General features: G+C 49.6%; 1 protein-coding gene across 1 annotated transcript; it reads right to left on the bottom strand.

The window, feature by feature from the left end:
- Positions 1 to 7285: 7285 nt before the first annotated feature.
- AMER2 (APC membrane recruitment protein 2) lies at positions 7286 to 17305 on the bottom strand. The gene is made up of 2 exons (XM_032496434.1): positions 15926 to 17305; positions 7286 to 15619 (listed from the first exon to the last, which is right to left on the bottom strand). Exons 1-2 carry the CDS (start codon positions 16695 to 16697, stop codon positions 14745 to 14747), a joined length of 1647 nt encoding a protein of 548 aa, XP_032352325.1. The 5' UTR covers positions 16698 to 17305; the 3' UTR covers positions 7286 to 14744.
- Between the last annotated feature and the right edge of the window lie 1801 nt (positions 17306 to 19106).

Here is a 19106-nt window from a genome sequence, read left to right as displayed (position 1 = left end):
CTGAGAAGTCTGCTCTCCTGGACGTAGCTTGTGTCTCTCAGGGTTTCAGCCTGGCCTGACTCCAGGCTGCTTTTCTAACTCGTGACAGCCGCCATCAAGGCGAGAACGTGCTCACGCAAAGGGGTGATAAAAAATTGAGAACCACTTTGCAAACCTTTCAAACATTTATAACAGTTGAAATGAGGTTTAAAGCTTCTGAGGGCCCTGACTTTCCTTTTCTGGTGGAAGTACTTGTAATGAAAGCAAGTGGGCTTGGAGCCCAGCGGGGCTTTCTGACACAAGCAAGTCTGCCACGGGGACACTCTCATGCGGAGGACTGTCCCTCTGCTGAAAGCACCCTCAGCCAGAAAGGACAGGAGCCCGTTAGGTGGGGGACAGACAGAGGCCCCGCCCACCCCGCCGCCCACACCCAAGCCTGGCTGCGCCCCGGGCTTGGGGCCCTGCTCCCCGCCCCTCCCCAGCACAAACTCCGCACAGGCTCCATCCTTGGTCCATCATGTGGGCAGCAGGTGGTGGAGCTTGGTGTCCAGACTCTGGGTCACCTCGCCTGCCCTTTCCAGCACTGCAGGGAGTCCCAGGTCTTCTCATCTGTCCTCAAGCCTGGGGGTACCATGGGATGATGTGAGGACCCCCATCTCCTGCCTGAGCGACTCTCAAAAGACACCCCCAACTTAGGGTGCTGGCCAGCCACTCCAGGCCCTGCTGCTACCGAACTCAGATTCAGCTGCTCACTGCTCAAAAGCCACGTGGCTCAGGGCCCCAACCCTCTAAACACATGGCTGATCTTTCTGGGTGACTAGTCCCCATCCTGGGTCACCTCATTAGCATAAACTCAGGTGTGGTTGAGAGACACCCCCCCCCCCCGTGAACAACAAAGGCATTCCTATCACCCAGAAAAGTCCAAGGGCTTAGAGGTTATCTCCCAGGGAGCAGAAACAAAGGGCAGACAAATTCTTCATTGCACAGTAATCCCCGAGCACACTGGCTTATCAGAGCACAGCTCTCGGGACCAGCTTCCCAGACAAAGCAGATATGATACTAATTTTCCCCTAAAGGAGAACAAATGAGTTGTTGGGAAGACAATTCTGGGCGAGCAGTAGGAAAAAGAGCAAAGATGGTAGAAAGAAGGAAAGATTTAAACCAAAATGCGTGGTCTGAAAAGAAGTGATCAATTAAAAGGTGCAAGTCCATGGAAGGGGGACTCAGAACGTTGGAAAGGATGGGGCCAAGTAGGGTTTCGCCTCTTACTGCCCTTCGAGAACCTACAGATGGAGGGTTATGACTGTCGGAAGATCAGTTCTCTCTGGAACACAATGGTGGGCTTGGACTTGCCAGTGGGCAGGCTCACCATGCAGAAGAAATTTCCCGACCCCCACTGGCTGGGCACGTACTGGTGAGTGCAGTCCTACATCCAGCCCGGTGTGTCTGTGCAAGAGGGAGAGAACAAGACGTGGCAGGAGTCTTCTGAAATGAGGTCCTGTGGGCGGAAGAAACATTTAGACACTTGTTCAGAAACACATCACCATCTGGAACTAAGCCTGAGACACAGATCTACAAGAAAGTGGCGCCTTCTGGGAGACACGGAGGTGCTAGCGCCGACAGAGGAAGACCTCTTCAGGCCACCGCCCTGCTCCTGCCTGCCAGCCTGGGGGGCTGCTAGGCAAAGACAGACGAGAAGCAGAGGTGGCAAACGTGCCGGCCTTCATCTCCTTCAACTGGAGCAGCTTGAAAGATAATCCCGCGTACGTGTGACTTTGTCTCCGTGTGCAGGTCTGTACAGAAGGCACGCGGGGTCCCCACGGTCCGAGCCCTTGGCTGTGTCTGCGGGGCCTGCTCTTCCCTCAGTGTGACGTGTGGTACCCGCGGACCCACGTTTCGATAACTGCCTATTTTTCCCACATAAACCTTTATTTCTCTGGTTAAGTGAAGAGGGAGAATGTTATTATTAAAGCTTCTGACAAACACAGCAGCGTTTCACGCGCTCTGAGACGCCCGTGTTAGCGTCTCCGACACGCGGTGCGCCCTTCAGCCAGCGGTGTCTTACAGCGGCCAGCCTTCTCCTTCCTTCATAACGTAGAGGGGGTGGTATATCTGTAGTGTCTTAGGTTGGCTGAAATATGGGCAATTGCGTAAAAGAATGTTACTAGACAAACTGCTCACAGCTTGAAGAAACCCACTGTCCTGAGGAGCGTGGCTGTTCCAGGCGCGGGGCAGGAGGCGGGTGTCCGGATCCGGAAACCGTTAAGGCGCCTGGGACGGCCTCGGGCAGGCGAGCCCGCAGCCCTGAGCCGCGCCGGCTGCCGCTCCTTCGTCCCGCAGGGTGGTGACTAGTTTTTTAATTGGAATGGTGGGAACTTGAGTGTTTATTACTTTCTGTAAGTTTGGAATATTTCATAATTTACAAACCAATAAGCAAAAAAGGACAGCACTTTACAAAAAATCTTAATGGGCATTTTATTTTTTTCTCCCTTTTTAAAATTGAAGGATCGTTGATTTACAATGTCGCGTTATTTTCAGTGATTCAGTTATACATATATATTTATACATGCATCATGTTTTTCATTACAGGCTACTACAAGCCACTGAGTATAGTGTGGATGGTACTAATAGACTTTCCACGGGTGAACCATATCTGCATTCCTGGCATAAACGCAGTGTGGTCACGGTGAGGATTGCTTCCACAGACTACTAGGTTCCAGTTTTCTAACAGCTTGTATAGAGACGTTGAATTCCACGGTAGAGAGATGGCTGTAGTCCCCTCTCCTGCCAATTTCAGACAATGCACCGAGGAATGTTCCCCTCCTTCCAAGAAAGAGATGGTGTTAGACTAAGTTACCCGATGACAAGACGTTTGGTGGAACATCCGTTCTGCCATTTGGTTTAATGTTTTGCTTTGTTTGGAAAAAGAGGGAGGGTTTTAACTGCCAATTCAATGTCCCTGTGGTTTTAGGACTCCCTGGGTTATCTGTTTCTTACGTCAAGTCACTTTTGGCAGTTTTTATTTTTGGAATTTGTATATTTTGTCTAAATTTTAAAACTTATTGGCATAACTTTTACAGCATCCTTTACCTTTTGATCTCTGCTGCAGCTGTAGCTGGACCATCTTCCCATTCTGAAGGTTTCTTGTATGTCTCTATTTTTTTCTTTTTTTTAATTGAAGTATAGTTGATTTACAGTGTTGCGTCAGTCTCTGATGTACAGCATAGTGATTCAGTTATACACACATTATATATATTCTTTTTCATATCTTTTTCATTATACGTTACTACAAGATATTAAATATAGTTCCCTGTGCTCTGCAGTAGGACCTTGTGGTTTCTCTATTTTTCCTTAATAAATATTACTGGACTAGGGGTGGGAGACATAGCTCAGTGGTGGAGCATGTGCTTGGCATGCTCGAGGCCCCGGGTTCAATCCCCAGTGCCTCTGTTAAGGGAAAAGATAAAAGACAAAACAAAAAACACCAAAAACAGAAATTAAAAAAATAAATATTACTGCATATTTTTCAAAAATACCGATGTTAATCTTTGTTAGTCCACTTTGGAGTATCTCTGGTTTCCATCTCATTACTGCTGACTTACACTTTCTGTGGGTTTATTGTTACTCTTTTTCTAATTTCTTACAATTGATTAAAATGGATTCTCAACTCATTAATCTTCAGTCTTTTTTCCTCTAATCTAAGCATTTGGCTGTAAATTCTCTCTAAGGAACCATTAGCCCTATTTCATGCTTTAACATACAATGTTTTCATAATTATGTACTTTTAATTGTTTCTAGTATTTATACACATTTCTTCGATCCGGACGTCACTGAAAGGTGCATTTAAAACAATCTCCAAATGCATGCAGTGGTTTTGGTTATCTTTTTCCTGCTAATTTCTAGCATAGTTGGATTGTAGGAAGAGAACATGTTCTGCATGGAGCTGATGGTTTGAAATGTGTGGAGACTTAGTGCATGGCCTAAGATGCAGTCAGGGTTTCATCTGTACTTGAAAAGAATGTGGATTCTCCAGTCGTTTGGTCCAGGGTTATGTATGTGTCCAAATGTGTTGCTCAAAGCTTTTTCCTTACAGATTTTGGACCTGCTTGATCTTTAATCACCAGAGAAGGTCTACAAAACAGTCCTGCAGCTCTGACTGCGGATTTAAGCGTCTCCCATGTGGTCCAGCCCACTCATCGACGTTCCTGTCTTCCAGGCGTCAGCAGTTACACCTGGGGACTCCCGGCCTCCCTTCCCTGATGGCTCAGCTACGCACTGAGAGAAAGGTGAATTTTGTCGGGCATGATGTATTCTGTACAAGAAAGAAAGTTTTAACTCTATCTAACCTTCTGTTGCCAGAAACACTTAAGATCCCAAAGCTTCGCTTTTTCACTGGAAATGATAATATCTTAGGTTGAGGTTCCCCAGGAAATGACACCAAGACACAGATTTGCACAGGGAGTTTATCAGGAAGTTCACGGGACCTCGGCAGAGGGGCCGGTGTTATATTTCACCCACGCCCACCACGCCAAGCACAAAGCCCAACACGGTGAGTACCAGATATTCGTTGAACTGAACCAAAGGCGTGAACCCACTTACTGTCACAAATAGTGGATGTGACTTTTTCATCGGGTGGAAAAACGCAATGAGAATGTGACGTTGGGCCCAGGATCACATGAGCACCTGGCAAGAGCCGTCCCTGAGCTGCCCACAAGGACAAGAGTCCTCTCAGCGGTGCCTCCATCCACGGAACAGCAAAGCGAGAACAGAGGCTGCTTCTGGCGTTAGAACTATCACCAAGGCTGCTCAGTCACCTTCTAAAGGCCGCCTTCACCCAGTGCATGGGGTGTATACAGACCTCAGGAGCTGAGAAGGAAACTAACCTCTCAAATTACAAGCCTAGAAGCCTAGGCCCCCCTCCCTGATGGAACACAAGGCGCCCTTTGCTGCTGCTTCCTGGGATTCGCCAGGGGAACAGGCTCTGTCTGCAGCCTGGTGTTCTCCCGTGCACCCCTTCCTTCTCAGGGACACCCCGTCCTCGCCCCACCACGTGTCACGCAACCCCCTGTGGTCTCGAGTGCCGATCTGTCCCAGGGTGTGCAGGAGTCCGCGGGCACAGGCTTGGGCGGAGCGGAGGGCCCAGGGCGGCTCTCCAGGGCTCTGTCCTCTGTGGTCGGGTGGGGGACACTGAACTGCACCTTCCGAGAGGCGTCCTTTCACTCCTCTTTGGTTCACAGTTGCTTCCCCGGGACTCTAAACGTTCAGCTTCAAATTCCCCGCACGGTGCAAACAGCATAAGAGGGAAAGACTGTGTATGTCCTTAAAACTCCCCTGTGACGCCCACACTGGAGACTGACGTCCACCCATCACGTCCAGCAGGGCCAGCAGCTCCCTCAGGGTCAGAATTGACGGCGCATTGCTGGAGCACTAGATGAGCCTGTTCTGCATTCGAGAGCCATGAGGATGGAGCAGTGTCCTCATTCAGCTCTGGGACCTCACATTGCAGGGCAGGGCGATGCCCACTCTGACAGAGGCAGTCAGGAGCTGAGGCCGGTTCAGAGCATACGCCTTGCTCATCCACTGCTGGAAATGGGAGAAGAAATTGCTCTGTCTCTTAAACTATTTTCCACCTCTCAAGCCCAGACAGTTACTTGTTGTTTCAGGTTAAATGCACCAGCCATTTCTCTGCACTGTGCTAAACCACCCAGCTCCCTGCCTTCAGCTAGGGTTGTGCTGTGTCTTACAGCCTGTTGTCTGGAGTCTGGGGGAGTAACTCCATTCTGATTTGACCCCATCATGTCGAGATGGTCACCATCATTGCTGCTGTGGCTGCCAACTCTGCAACCAACTCAGCTAGCCTCTCCCCTGGACTTCCTCCACGAAGACGAGTCTCTCCCAACCACCTGTAGGCTCTGAATTCCAGAGCAGTGTGTCAGAATAACACACTTCAGACCAGTTCCAGTCCTAAGCACATGTCACCACTCTTCACCAATCTCGAAGTCCACATTTATCTTCACCTTCCATCAAAGCAAGTTCTCTGTCCAAGAATATTTCAACTCCAACCCACGAAGTTTTAATTTTTGTAAATGCCCCCTTTTTTAAACAAAAGGAGCTCAGTTAACATATACAAAAAATATACTATGTCTCAGACACCTAGCTTTCTGAAGGTTACTAATGGTACAACTGCTCTATTAATTAAATCTCACGGTCCTTTCTAGAGCAGGAAACTGCGGCTCATAGGAGTTCAAGGAGCTGCCTGGATTCGGAGCTGGTATGTGCCCAAACCAGAGCTCAGACCCAGCTTCTGCCCGGTTCCCAAACTTGGGCTCTTTTCACCACACTTCACCACCTCAGAGAACTGAGGTGAGTTCTGGTGTCTCTGGCTTCTGCTCCTCCTTCTGCGTTACCTCCAGGAACAGCAGGGGCGAGGAGGGAAGACCGCAGGCTGGCAGAGAGGGAGCGCGGCTTTTGTGAACTGCTCGCCGCACGGCTTGTGGCCCTGCTGGTGCGCGGGCGCTGAGCCAGTCTCGGCGCCGGTCAGGTCTCCCTTTGGAAGCTACGCATCATGCTCCACAGGCAAATAGGAGTTTTCTTGCCAGTTAAGAGAAATGTAAGTAACTGCGGCGTGAACAAGCCCGTCTTCAGGGAAGTGGATTCCAAACAGCTCAGTTCTTACTTTTCAAACAGAAAATGGCACAACCTCGTTATTCTTCACATGAAGCTTCAAAAATACTACAGATTTGAACTATGAGACATATGAAGTGAAAACATACCCCCCAAAACAAAATGAAATAAAACCAGAAAACAGTTCTCTAGAAAGACTCCACGTCACTGCTCGCTAGCAGCCTCGGCAGGTCAGCTGGGCTCACGGAGGGTTATAGAGGATGGAGGTGTTCTGAGCAGAAGGGCTCGGAAATCAGACCAGAGTTACAACAACGAGCAAGCCTTTCAAAAGGCGACTGCTCCAGCCAAACAATAACTTTCAGTTGTTCATAAAGTGTGCGAGAAATATGGGTCTCCCACTGGTCTTTCTACCACACACACACACACATACACACACACACCACACCACACCCCCCCACACCACATACACACCATGCCACACACATACATACCACCACACGCACCGTACACAATCACATCACATACACACACCACATACCACATACACAGCCCCCCACACACACACACACAACACCACACACAATTATTACATCATCATCATTATCATTAGTATAAATTCTAAAAATTGAAGAGGCTGGAAATAAAATTTATCCCAGAAAAATAACGACCCACAGAATTCACATTCAATGTAAAGGATCAACAAAATTTATTGACTGAATTAAACACAACATTTAAAATGGCAGTGCTTTATGTTCATTTTAAGATGTTTGAATGAAACAAGGAAAGTGCTATTAGTCCAAGCCTCTCACATTCATGAAAAGAGTGACTATCAAAAACATGCACGATGGTCCGTATGCACCCAATGGAAGTATCTCAACAAATATACAAAATACCCAAAATAAAATATTTACAGGTTTAAAAATATAAACATTGGTTCATTTATCCCATTAAACCATTGGAGTGGAGAAAGGAGAAAAGACCCTATTGCTATTTAGAACCCTTTTTTTAAAACAAGTTTTAAAAACATAGAGTAGTTCTAGGGACAATTTGTGATGTTTGGGGGCGTTTAACATTCTATTACAAAAATAATATCTATCACTCTACTAACAGCTTCCCTCCTGTGCACAAAAATAACGCAGCCCACAGCCTGTCCTCAGGGACACGCCAACTTGCAGAAAAACTAGTTACAGAAACGGACTCGTTTGGGTTTTCCTTGTCTTTATTCCCAAACAACCTGCAATTCCCTGTATGACACTGCGATATTTCATATAAATAATTTGGGCAAAACCAGAAGTTAGCAACGAGCCGGGCAGGCAGCTGCAGCCCATGAAGAAAGGACAGGAACTCACTTTGTCTATAACATCTGAGCCATTTTCCCTGATATTCCTGATAAAAAAAATACCACCATCAAATCCTCTAAGTTCAGTTAAACTTATCCCGGAAGCGATCAAAATGCAAAATATGACTCTGTTAGAGCTCCTCTGCCTTTACTCAGAAGTCACTGTGTGTGGGGGGGTAAGCATTGAGATGTAGTTGTCCGAGAAGGCTCACAGCCTCCCCCAGCCTTCCGGTCCATTTCATCTCACGACACGACAACCAGCATTTCCTCTGTGTCAACTCGAGGCCCCTGTGCAACGTGACCGGGTATTCGTAGCATTTCCTGCTTTAGTTTACTAAACGACCCAGGAAGGTGTCTGAGACGTTTATTATGCCTCCAATAATCAGTGACCTCAGTTTTATTTTATTAAAAAAAAAGTATTTCCTCACATAGTGCAGAAATTTACTCTACCCAATTACTGAATAATTGACAAAAATTATCCCAGTTTACAATTTGGTGGAAGGACCACCTGTTATTGACTTCTTTCACTGCATCTCATCAAAAAAGCATTTTACCAAGTGTAGGCAGCCCATATATGAACAAAATAACCTCGTTAATTGTGCAATGCAATTTCAAAGTGATTTTCCTTAAATACAGAGAGTGGCATCCAAATAACAGAGTGGAAGGAAACTCTGCCAGATTCACTGCTGAAACTGCTTTGGTTGTTTCATTATTGACAAAGCAGTCATCAGATTATAACATCTGCATGCAGACCTGCTAGCGTGTAACTAACTCTAAACTAACTGGTGAACATGGCCCCAGATTTTGACTTGCCAGGTGAGAAAAACAAACCCTGCTAGCTCTGAGATCTACCTTTAAGACTTGTATGTACAACAACCAGCAAGTAATTTTTTCAAAAAGCCACGTTCACTTTTAACTAAAACGGTCGAACTTTTAGTGGTGTCCACAATCATACAGATCTGATTTGGCTTTTGCCGTTCAGAACCTTTATCAGTTTCTTCCCAAAAACAAGTCGCATAAAAACTGATTCACAAGGCTAAAAAAGATTTATAATTAAAGCATGAGCCAGAGAGCTAGATTTCTGGTTCATATTCTGTCCTCTGCTTATTAAATGAGTGACTTAGGACAAAAATTTTCCTTTTCCTCATTTTCTTCCTCTGTAGACTAGAGTGCTACCCACCTCGCCTGGTTCCTGCGAACAGGACTATAACAGAGAACACAGAGCATCATCCCGGCTTGAACACAAAGTTTATGTTCCGTTCTTTTAACTAAATATAAAATATTCAAATTCACAGTGACTGACTTAGAGGTGCTCAGTAAATATTAGTTGAAGGAATTAACGAATCAGAACATCTAAGCAAGGATTCAAGACCAGAGACAGGAGCTTCCCCTGCAGTTTGGAATTGTGTCAAGGGGAGGGGTCACCGCTCCCTACTATTCAAACAGACAACACAGAACACCCAGAACCAGCCTAGCCTGGGCGTAAGGTGGGAAAACAAAACGTGCTCGGAATGACTGAAACCCCATCAGGGAAGGAGCATCGCCATGACAACGGAAGAGATTTCCGTCCACACTGCTGAAGTCAATCCCACGAAGGCAAGGATTCCTCCAAAGAGAGGCAGATGTTTGTCTCTGAACGGTAGGCAGGGGCAGCCTTCCCCCAGGATGGGCGCGTCAGCCCTCGGCTGCGTGAGGCATGCGTTAGCTCTTTCCCTACTGAGAGTGAGCTGGTGATGAGATTAAGCAGTATTGGTATCAGCTCTGGTATTACTGTAAGTCACTCAAGAGTGTATATCCCTGTCCCGGAGACTGGGTGGATAGACAGACAGACGGACGGATGGAATAGACTAGGAACAAACAGAAAGGATGAAGTACGTGTGCCCTGTTAGGGACATAGCGTCGCCTCACCCACATGGCTGCTGAGAGCACTAAGCACCTGTAAAGCTCCTGGGAGAGGCTGGCAAGAGCAAGCACTCAGCACACGGTCAGCCTTGTTACAATGATTATTTTTAGAGGGCTTTGCGTGACCTATTCGACACTACCCCTGTCCAATCTCACGCCACTCTGCTCCAGCCCACAAACTACAAGCAAAAAATACAAAATAAAAGGAGGTAAAGTAAAATAAAGGGGTTTGTAATGACTACAAAGAATCTTTGATTCCAGCGCAGTTACTTGGGGGCTCCTAACGGAACGGGGTTTTGTGAAGCCCTAGGTACAGTCTATGCCCCTGAATACGTGGTGCATTGAGTTAAAGCAAGTATCAGTCATAAAATGTGCCCAGTTCCAGTGCTGGGGCTTAGTGACTGTTTTAATCTTCTGTTTTTCGGTTTGAAAAGGAGTTCCTTTCCATAATCATGAAACTCCCCTTCTGAATCTCTCCTTTGAAACATTATCTGTAGGGAGATAACGTTCCTTGTAAGTGGCTATTGTTGCAACAAACTGACTCCTTTCAATGGTCATCACAGTGAGAAGGCTGTGAGAAGGCTCCAGGACAGCCATGAGTCATCAGAGGCTCTCTAGGGCAGGACAGGGTCGCAGGATCAATCCCTGCCCTGGGGGAGGGGCCGCACGCCCACACCACCCGACAACATTACAGCCGCCTCCTCTCGGAAAGGAAATGCTGGCCTTGCGCTTCCCCACATGAGACTCCAGCTGCCATACTGGCCTCAGGGTCCCCACTGCTTTCTAAGTACTTGTGCATAGAGAACTGAAAACTCCTAAAGAAGAATAAACAAGACCTGTGCCATGTATTCCCTGTCTGCCTGCATCGGGGGAGGGAAATGGGATTGGAAGGTGGTATTTGGGTTTCTCCTCTTGTTTCATCCAGGTCCTTCTATTTTTTATCTTTTTCAGTGGAGGTGCTGGGGATGGAACCCAGGACCTCGTGCCTGCTAAGCACGTGCTCTACCCCTGAGCTCTACCTTCACCCTCATCCAGGTCCTTCTAATGGGCCGCCCTCAGTGGTGCTAAATACACACAATGGTGATGCTTTTTCCTTCTATTTAAGGGTATAAAATCCTTGGATTAACTTCTTAACAATCATAAGTGGAGCTAAGTCTATGTGACTGTCCAGGGACATGCTCAGTAGAAGCCAAGCACAGGGGGCCATGTCCACATAGTTCTAATTCAGGAGAGAAACCTACAGTGACTACAAGCGGGGACTGAGTTCCACGGTGAAGATGTGAAAACAGACAAACACCAGAAGCAGCAGCCCCGGACTGCCACCCGAGGGCACCGCACAAACACGGCAGAGGCCGAGGGCGAGGACAGAAAGCTACCCTAACCAATCTCTTCGTACAAAGTTCACGGTAAAAAGTTGCTGGAAATTAACCTGACCAAGACGTAAACAGCGAGAACTCAGAAAAGCTCAGCCAAAGACATCTTGGTATCTGATACAGTCTCTTTACTTTGGTAACTTTCCTTTTGATGATTTACTTTTTGTGTAGGTGAAAGGTCATGTGAAGAATCATGTCAGTGCAAATACCTGAACACTACTTCTGAGATTAATGAATAAACCCTTTGAACTCAATAAGTCATCACTTTCCTACCACATCGCACACTTCGCATTTAAGTAGGCAGATAATCTGTGGGAAACGGATCTAAAGGAAGTCCTTAGTGGTTCTCTATTCTGTTGTTATTAGGAGAGATAATAAAAGTCTGTTTCCTCCTGTGATTATTCAGAAGGCTGTCAGCAGTTTCTCCTCGCTGGTGCTAACAGAAATACAAAAGCATCAGTACTGAAGCAGAATGGTGCAAGTTACACTGTTCGGGGAGCGCAGGTATTGAAGTCAGGCTGTCTTTGTGCAAAGCTATTACACTGACTGATGAACTCAGGGCCAACGACTGAGTGGACCTTTTCCCATATGATCTGGCCAACTCTTTGACTACAGGGAATTAATCAACCAAGTATCTCAGAATCATAGGTAGCCCGTATCCAACGCTTTCCTTAAAAAAATCAGCAAATATGGCCAAATCAGAGAACACATTAATTGGAATGTAAATCTATTAAAAGTCTAGAAAACAATCTCCATGAATGAGAGAAAGTAGCCCTTGGCACAAAAAGGCAACTACGTCCCTTGTCTGTGGTTGGAAAAGGTTAAGACACACCTTCCTGCACTGGTCCTGAGTTCCCATCAAATGATTGAGGCCATTTAATTTATTGTCTGAATCCTTCATTTGACAGGTGCAGGTGTAATTCTGAGAGAGAGAGCAAAAAAACACAGAAAATATATGGCAAAAAGAATGAAAAGAAAGTATTTTAAATCTTGTGTAACTGGTTAAGTGGCAGGCAAGGGGAAATTAAGGTAGACTTGGCCGACATTTTCCTTTACTTATAAAAAGAAAACAGCACAGTGGTGTAAATGCAGAAATAAGTCCCAAACTGTGAAGGCAAGAATAGTTTGTTCCAGGGCTTACAAAATAGATAAATAGGTTGCCTTTCCTATGACAATATTCTCATCAGTCCTTCGGGTCCTCCTCCCTTCCCTGTGCAACTGAACAGTTGAACTAATATAACTCTGTTAGGGTTCATGCAGAGAAGAATGGAACCCTTGCAAGAAGATGAACCAGAAGAAAATAAAGATCCTTTGTTTTACACCTAGAATAACATTTACGGTCTTTCCATTCACTACGGGGAAATGACCATATTTTGAGTCTACCTTGTACTATGGGTGTTGAATCCAATTTAAATCCCCTTCTCCAGACAGAACTGATTCCTAAAATATCTCCAAGTTCACAGTGAACGCCTTTGTCTGTTAGCTGTGCACAGCTGCGTGCGTGAGCACATGAAGTGTGGGCTGCTGGATGAATTCCTAGCGGTAGACTCTGAGTGCTGAAGGCTGTCTGCCTACAGGACCTCATCTATAGACCCAAGGCAATTAAATATCAAAGCACTACTTTGAAATAACATTAAAGATCTGACATGATGCAATAAAAGCCAGTCATCTGAATAATAAAGACATTCAGCAAATCTCTACCACCTCTTCTAATGGAATCACTGCAGATTTGAAATGGAAAACAACCTGCTTTGTGCTGTGGCCTCAGATTTGTATTCCTTTGACGTCTGTTCGTTCCTTCCTTCAGATTGCTAAAGTAGGTTTTCACGTACTTAACTTGCCTGGTTCTTTCCTTTGCAAAACAGAGAACAAATTTAAAAAGCATGTAAAATCAGTTCACTACTTAGGGAATCTCTCCGGAAAATGAGAGTCATCCAGAAGTGTGTATGTCTTCTACGTGTGTGCAGCTGCACTGGAAAACGTCTCATCTTCCTGATACCATGAATTCTCTCCTAGTGGAAGCTCTGGTCTCTTGCTTAAATGCGCTGAAGTGCATTTCACAGAGGATACTATATAATCATTAGACCCTAACAGCATTCTAGGAACCAATTGAGTTGATCATTCAAACTATCATGGCATTTGGTAACCCTTTCTGAAATGAAAGCTTCATCTAAAATAACAGGAAACATACATGTAAGTAAACCACTTTTCAAAAATCATCTTGGCACAAGATACTTCTTATGCATAAGATTCCCAAGTGCCATATTCTGAACATACATGTCTCAGTCCTAAATCTATAAAACATAAGTCAAAGGACAGGCAAAACGACATTTTCTATGGTTTTTCTTTATGTGTTCCTTGTTTTGGACTCCCCACACTGAGAAATGATTGACTCCAAAAATTTTATAACCAAGGTAAAAGATCTGAAAACCAGGGTCTAGGGTGAGAAGCAAATAGACTCCTACCTAAGACAAGGCAGAACCATTCCTTTGGGATATCAACACAATAGATTTTTTTTTTCCTGCACTGAAAGCCAGAGAACCCATCTAAAACAAAAACAGAATTGCTTCGGTTTATAGGACCTAAAAGAACATCAATGGTTTGGGACCTGTTTTCATGTCTAGCTACAAAACCAGATTTTAAACTCGAGATTATGGACAGATTATAAAATGTTAACAGCTGGATAATCTGTAAAGTATGTATTATCTACACATGAAGAGGTTACAGCTTATAAATGCTGAAGCACTGTGTCTGTTGGCATCTAGTGAAATCTTCCCCTGATCCTGAATTCTGCACTGGGTGGGTGGGGTGGGGGTGGGGGACCCTGCTCTGCTGAGCATTTTATTTCTCCCCAAATGATCTAAATAAACCCAGCAAACCCAAACTCTCCTCCATCGTTGGTAGATAAAGGCCTGTCTGCATACCTAGCAACCGAAAGTCGGCAGGTTTCCTGCCAATCAGCGATCCCTCTGCTCATCAGGTAAATACCTGTCTCTTTCAGTTCCGTAGGTGTTTTCCACACAGTGATACAGCAAAGGGTCTTTTTTTTTTTCCTGGAAAGGAAAAGAAGGAAGGAAGGGACGTGTCAGGAAGAAGAGGGCCCCTCTGGTTCTCCCGGCGGTCCCTCCAGGCCCGCTGGACCCTGACACAGACAAATATCACGGCCTGATGCGCATTTAGGTTTGAAGTCCTGCTTTCTGCAAAGGCAAGTAAAGGTGACTTCCGAGTGTTCAGTGCATTAAAGAAAAAAGAAAAAGAAAAAGATTTGTAAAAAAAGGTAAAAAAGGAAAAAGGGTGCTTGAAAATAATTCTCGGGGATCTATCTTGAGGGGAGAAGCCCGCGTGAAGCTTCCCCTCTGCAGTGTGTCCCGCCCCTGCCGGCGGCACAAAGACCTCCTCGGTGCAGGCGCGGGAGCAGGGCCTATTGGAAAAGCCTTTCTTGAGCGGGAAGCGAAACTTGCCGAAGTGGTTTCCAGGGAAAGTTGTATTCCTTGACACGGGGCCCCTCCACCTTGGCCTCGGAGACCTCACAACTTTTTGGCACCATCGTGGCACGACGCCGCGGCCCGGAGGGTGGTCCCGGCCAAGCCCCGGCTGCTGACCCTGCGGACCAGCACTTTGGACACCGGGATTTTTGTTCTGGGCATCTCGCTCCTGGCTGGCTGCTGGTGCACGGCCGGATGGCTGGATGGCAGGGTCGCGAGGTGCTTGATGCTGACGGGGATCTTGGAGTCCTTCAGCAAGCTGCCCGGCGTCCGCAGCGGGCAGGTGATGGTGCCCGGGGACACAGGCTTCAGTCGGGACAAGCTGGACGCCTCCTCGCTGGCGGAGGGAAGGGCTGAGGGGCTTTCCTCGGGCTCCACGTGGAGATCGTAGAGCGCGTCGCCGCTGTCGCTGTCCCGGGGGAGGCCCGCCTTCCTCGCGCCGCCCGAGCTGTCCTCCTTGGGCCCAGGGGCGCTGGAGTCCCAGTGGCCCTCGTCACCGTTGTGGGCGCCTTCCGGCGGCTCCTTCTCCGGGTGCTGGGGCTCCTCCTTGGCGGGGAGCTCCGCGGGGATGCGGTTGAGCCTCCGGCGCTTGACCGAGGACGCGTCCTGGGCACCCTCCGCACACCTGGCGTCTCTGGGGGTCTCGGGTGCCACCGGGGCTTCCGGCGCTGCGGTAGCAGTGGCCGCCCCCTCCTGGGGCCCTGATCCCTGGTCCTCGGTCTGGGAGAGCATGTCCCAGAATTCCTGCAGGTAGGAGTCGTCCGCCTCGGCCGGGCTCGCCATCTCCTCCCCGCCTCCTTGGTAGGCCACCACGCCCGGGGTCTTTTTGGAGGGGGCTGGCTGACCTGGCCCGGGGGCATGCTTGGCACAGCTGGGACCTGCCTCGTCCTCGGGGTCTGCGATAATATCTCCGCAGCCTGTAAGAGAGTCAAAGCTTTTCAATGAAGTCACGTCAGAAAACATCAGACAAATACGATCGGCCGATGGGTCTGAGGGTGGATCGACCGAGGAAGGGTCAGGGGCGGCGGGCGCGCGGCCGCCTTCGGAGTCGGCCCGGGGCGCAGTCTCGGCCGGCGCGTCCCCGGGCCCGGAGGCGTTCTCGCCCGGCCGGCCCTCACCGGAGCGCGGCTCGGGGGGCGCGCGGGGCTGCTCGGCGCGCCCCGGCCCCGCGGCGCCCTCTCCCGGGGCGCCGGCCGGCGTCGGCTCCCCAGCCGCGGGCTCACCTGCTGGCTCCGGCCGGGCGTCCGCGCCGGGGCCGTGCGGCTGGCGCGCGGCCGCGGGCGCCTCCTCCTTGACGCACTCCAGGCTGGCGGTGAGCGAGCCCGGCCGCGCCAGGCCGCCCGGGGCCCCCTCGCGCCCCGCGGGCGCCGCGTCCTTGGGCCGCCGGTCCTTCCTGCGCCAGCGCACGCCGCCGAAGAGCCCCCGCAGCCCCCGCTTTTGTCTGCCGCCGGCCTGGCCCGCGTCGGCCTGCTCCGCCTTGCCGCTCTCGGGTCTCCCGTTCTTCCGCAGGAGCGAGAAGAAGCTGTGCGACTTGGCCACCGAGCCGCCGGCCGCGGGGCCCGCGCCGCCCGGGGCCGCCCGGGGGGCCGCGGGGCCCGGCCGCGCCCCGTCCCCGCCGCCGCCGCCGCCGCCGCCGCCGCCGCCCGCGCGCGGCTCCTCGCGGCGGCCGCCCTCCAGCACCAGCGCCTCGGCCAGCCCGTCGTGCGTCCGGCTCCTCACCAGCCCCGCCGGCCCCGCGCCCTTCCCGTCCCCTTTGTTTTTGACCCCGAAGATGCTGGGCATGGTGCCACCCGGCTTCCTCTTCTTGAACAGTTTGAAAGCCGCTTTATTAATCTTCCCCGACGGCGGCTCAGCGGCCGGCGTTTCGGCGGCGCAATCACAATGCAAGTCCATGTCTGCCGCGAGGGTCCCGGCCGCGGCCCGCGCCTTCCTCCGGCAGCCCCCCGCGGCCGCGCGCCCGCCGCTGACAGCCGCGCCGCGCCCGCCCGTCTCCATGGAAACGGCGGCGGAGCCTGTCGTCAGCGCGGCCCGCGGCCCCCGCGCTCCGAGTCGGCCCGAGCCGCGCCGCCGCCGCCGCCGCCGCCGCCGCTGCAGGAGGAACGCGCAGAAAAGACCATCTCGCCTCCCGCCGGGGCTTACATAACGCGCTAACCCACTTCGCGGCCGGCCCGGCTTTGTGCTGCGGCGTTTTCTGCGGCGCGAGCGGGCGGCAGAGCCGAGCCGATGTCAGCGGCTAGAGTCGGAACGTCAGGATGCACATTCCAGCCAGTCTCACCACCTTCGGATTCCGCCTCCTGACTTGCCCTGGCCGGAAGCCCCGTGGTGCAGCACAAAATGCCCCCCAAAGGACAGAAACATTCCACCCCCCACAAAATGCTTGTTTCTCTTATCACCCATCCTGGACATCGTGAATCTTCGTGCCTTTCCCACGCCCTTCGGGTCCGGCTTTACCGTTTGGGTACCAAGCCCAGCCGGCGCGGAGGATGTCTGTTTACAGCTGTCTTGTCCAGTGCTGAGCACGGTCTCCAGGTCGATGTTGAATTCGTATTACACTGGTTTTCATTCTCGCTACAAAAGCGTCGGCCATCAGACACCAGCCAGAAGCTCTCTGCAATGAAAGTGCAAGTTCCGTGGGGTGGAAGTTGACTGCTCCTCTGCGACAGCGTTGGCTTTTATCCCAGACTCCATCTACTGGGGCTGAGGTCACAGAAGCCACCACCCAGACTGCATTTCGTAGCAGGGGACGGAGCTGAGGATGGAGGACCCAGTTTGAGACGTTCAGGTCCACTCCACAGGTGGTCCTTGGACTCCAGGGTCTACCCTCTCCTTTTCCATTCAGCAGGACCTCTGCTGCTGCCACCCCTGCTCACATCTCCCAGGGCTGTCCTGCAGCCCCCTCCCCTATGGGGCAAGGAAAAATCTGGCAGGGCCCCTGAATGCCCAGAAGTCTCTGCCGCTACTTGGTCTGGGGAAAAGGAAAACCTTGTCCCAGGGAACAGCCCAATCTGGGGATCTTTTCTGTGTTCTGACTTTGAAGGTGACTGCTAATACGGTAACCTTGACACCTATTTCATGATCCTGGCTGAGGGCTTATTAGCAAAAAAAGAAGAAATTTGGAGGAGCATGTGATTACATATGATTTATATAATATTATTTAGTAATATTATGTAATAAATATGTAGTAATAGTATTTATTATACAGCATCTATTGTTATTCATTAAATATTTAATAATGTGTGATATTGACATATATACAAATAACAAATAGACACGGGTTGTGGCTTCTGCTGGAGACTTGTGCACGCTTGTCTTTTCTGCACAAGTGAGTGTCATTGAATGAGGATAATCAAAACAAGAGAACTAGAGCAACATAGGAAGAATCATTTGTGAGCCCACCGTCATCATCATCATCCTCATCACCATCATCAGCATCAGCATCTTCATCACCATCATCAGCATCAGCATCATCACCATCATCCTCAACATCACCATCATCATCACCATCCTCATCACCATCATCAGCATCATCATCTTCATCATCATCATCAGCATCATCACCATCATCCTCAACATCACCATCATCATCACCATCCTCATCACCAGCATCAGCATCAGCATCAGCATCCAACCAGCTTGACCCCTGCCTTTGTCCTAGGATTCTTGACTGGAATTTTCTATCTTAGGGGAACCACCCAGAACATAACATGGAGAAGGCTGCCCTCCAAGCAGAGCTGCCCAGGCCACACTATTTCCATTAAGGAGATGGCAGGCTCTACCCTAAATTCGTCTCAGGTCTTTAAAGGGATAATGTTTAATCAATGAAGTTTGGAAATGATACTTGACTTGGGACCAGTACCTCCCAACCTCAGACTGCCCTGGACCCCAGCCTCTTCGGAAATGCCAGCTCCCCACGCTTGTCTATCTGCACTCCCACCCCTGTGATTATCCTCTGGGGTGGGCTTCAGATGTCCTGAGATGCAAGTGGAGACCCTCAGCTGTGCTCCAACCCAAGGTCCTTGTATGGGAACCATCAGGAAGAGCCCCGGCTAGTCAGCCTGACTCCCACCCCAGAGTCCACTCCATTCACATGTCCCAGGGCTGTCCCTGCCCTCAGAGGGATGCCATGAGCCTCATGCTAGCAGAGACCACAAGGTGAAGTCCACATTTGCCAAGAGAGACATGAGTGGGTGCCCGGCCAGGGGTCCACGCTGCCAGTCCACTCCTGTGCCTGCCTTCCTGGGGAGGACAAGACTCTGGGCCAGGGCCAGCGAGACGGTGACTAGAGGGGCTTCAGCACAGGAAGTCCTGAGCTAGACTGAAGTTACTCTGTTTTCTTTTTCATATTTTGATTCCTGATTTCCCCAAACTTCAGCTTTCACTGTAGCTTAATAGTTGCTCTGGGCA

This window comes from Camelus ferus, chromosome 14 (genome assembly GCF_009834535.1).
Source record: "Camelus ferus isolate YT-003-E chromosome 14, BCGSAC_Cfer_1.0, whole genome shotgun sequence".
Classification (NCBI taxonomy): domain Eukaryota; kingdom Metazoa; phylum Chordata; class Mammalia; order Artiodactyla; family Camelidae; genus Camelus; species Camelus ferus.
The sequence above is the reverse complement of the archived record's forward strand: the minus strand, read 5'-3'. Positions and strand labels throughout refer to the sequence as shown.

Bases quoted from the DNA above. Each gene is read 5' to 3' on its own strand.
- AMER2 (XM_032496434.1), bottom strand. From the start codon at position 16,697: ATGGAGACGGGCGGGCGCGGCGCGGCTGTCAGCGGCGGGCGCGCGGCC. The intron at 15,620-15,925 runs GTGAGCCCGCGG...ACTCTCTTACAG, and splicing joins CGCCCGGCCGGAGCCAGCAG to GCTGCGGAGATATTATCGCA.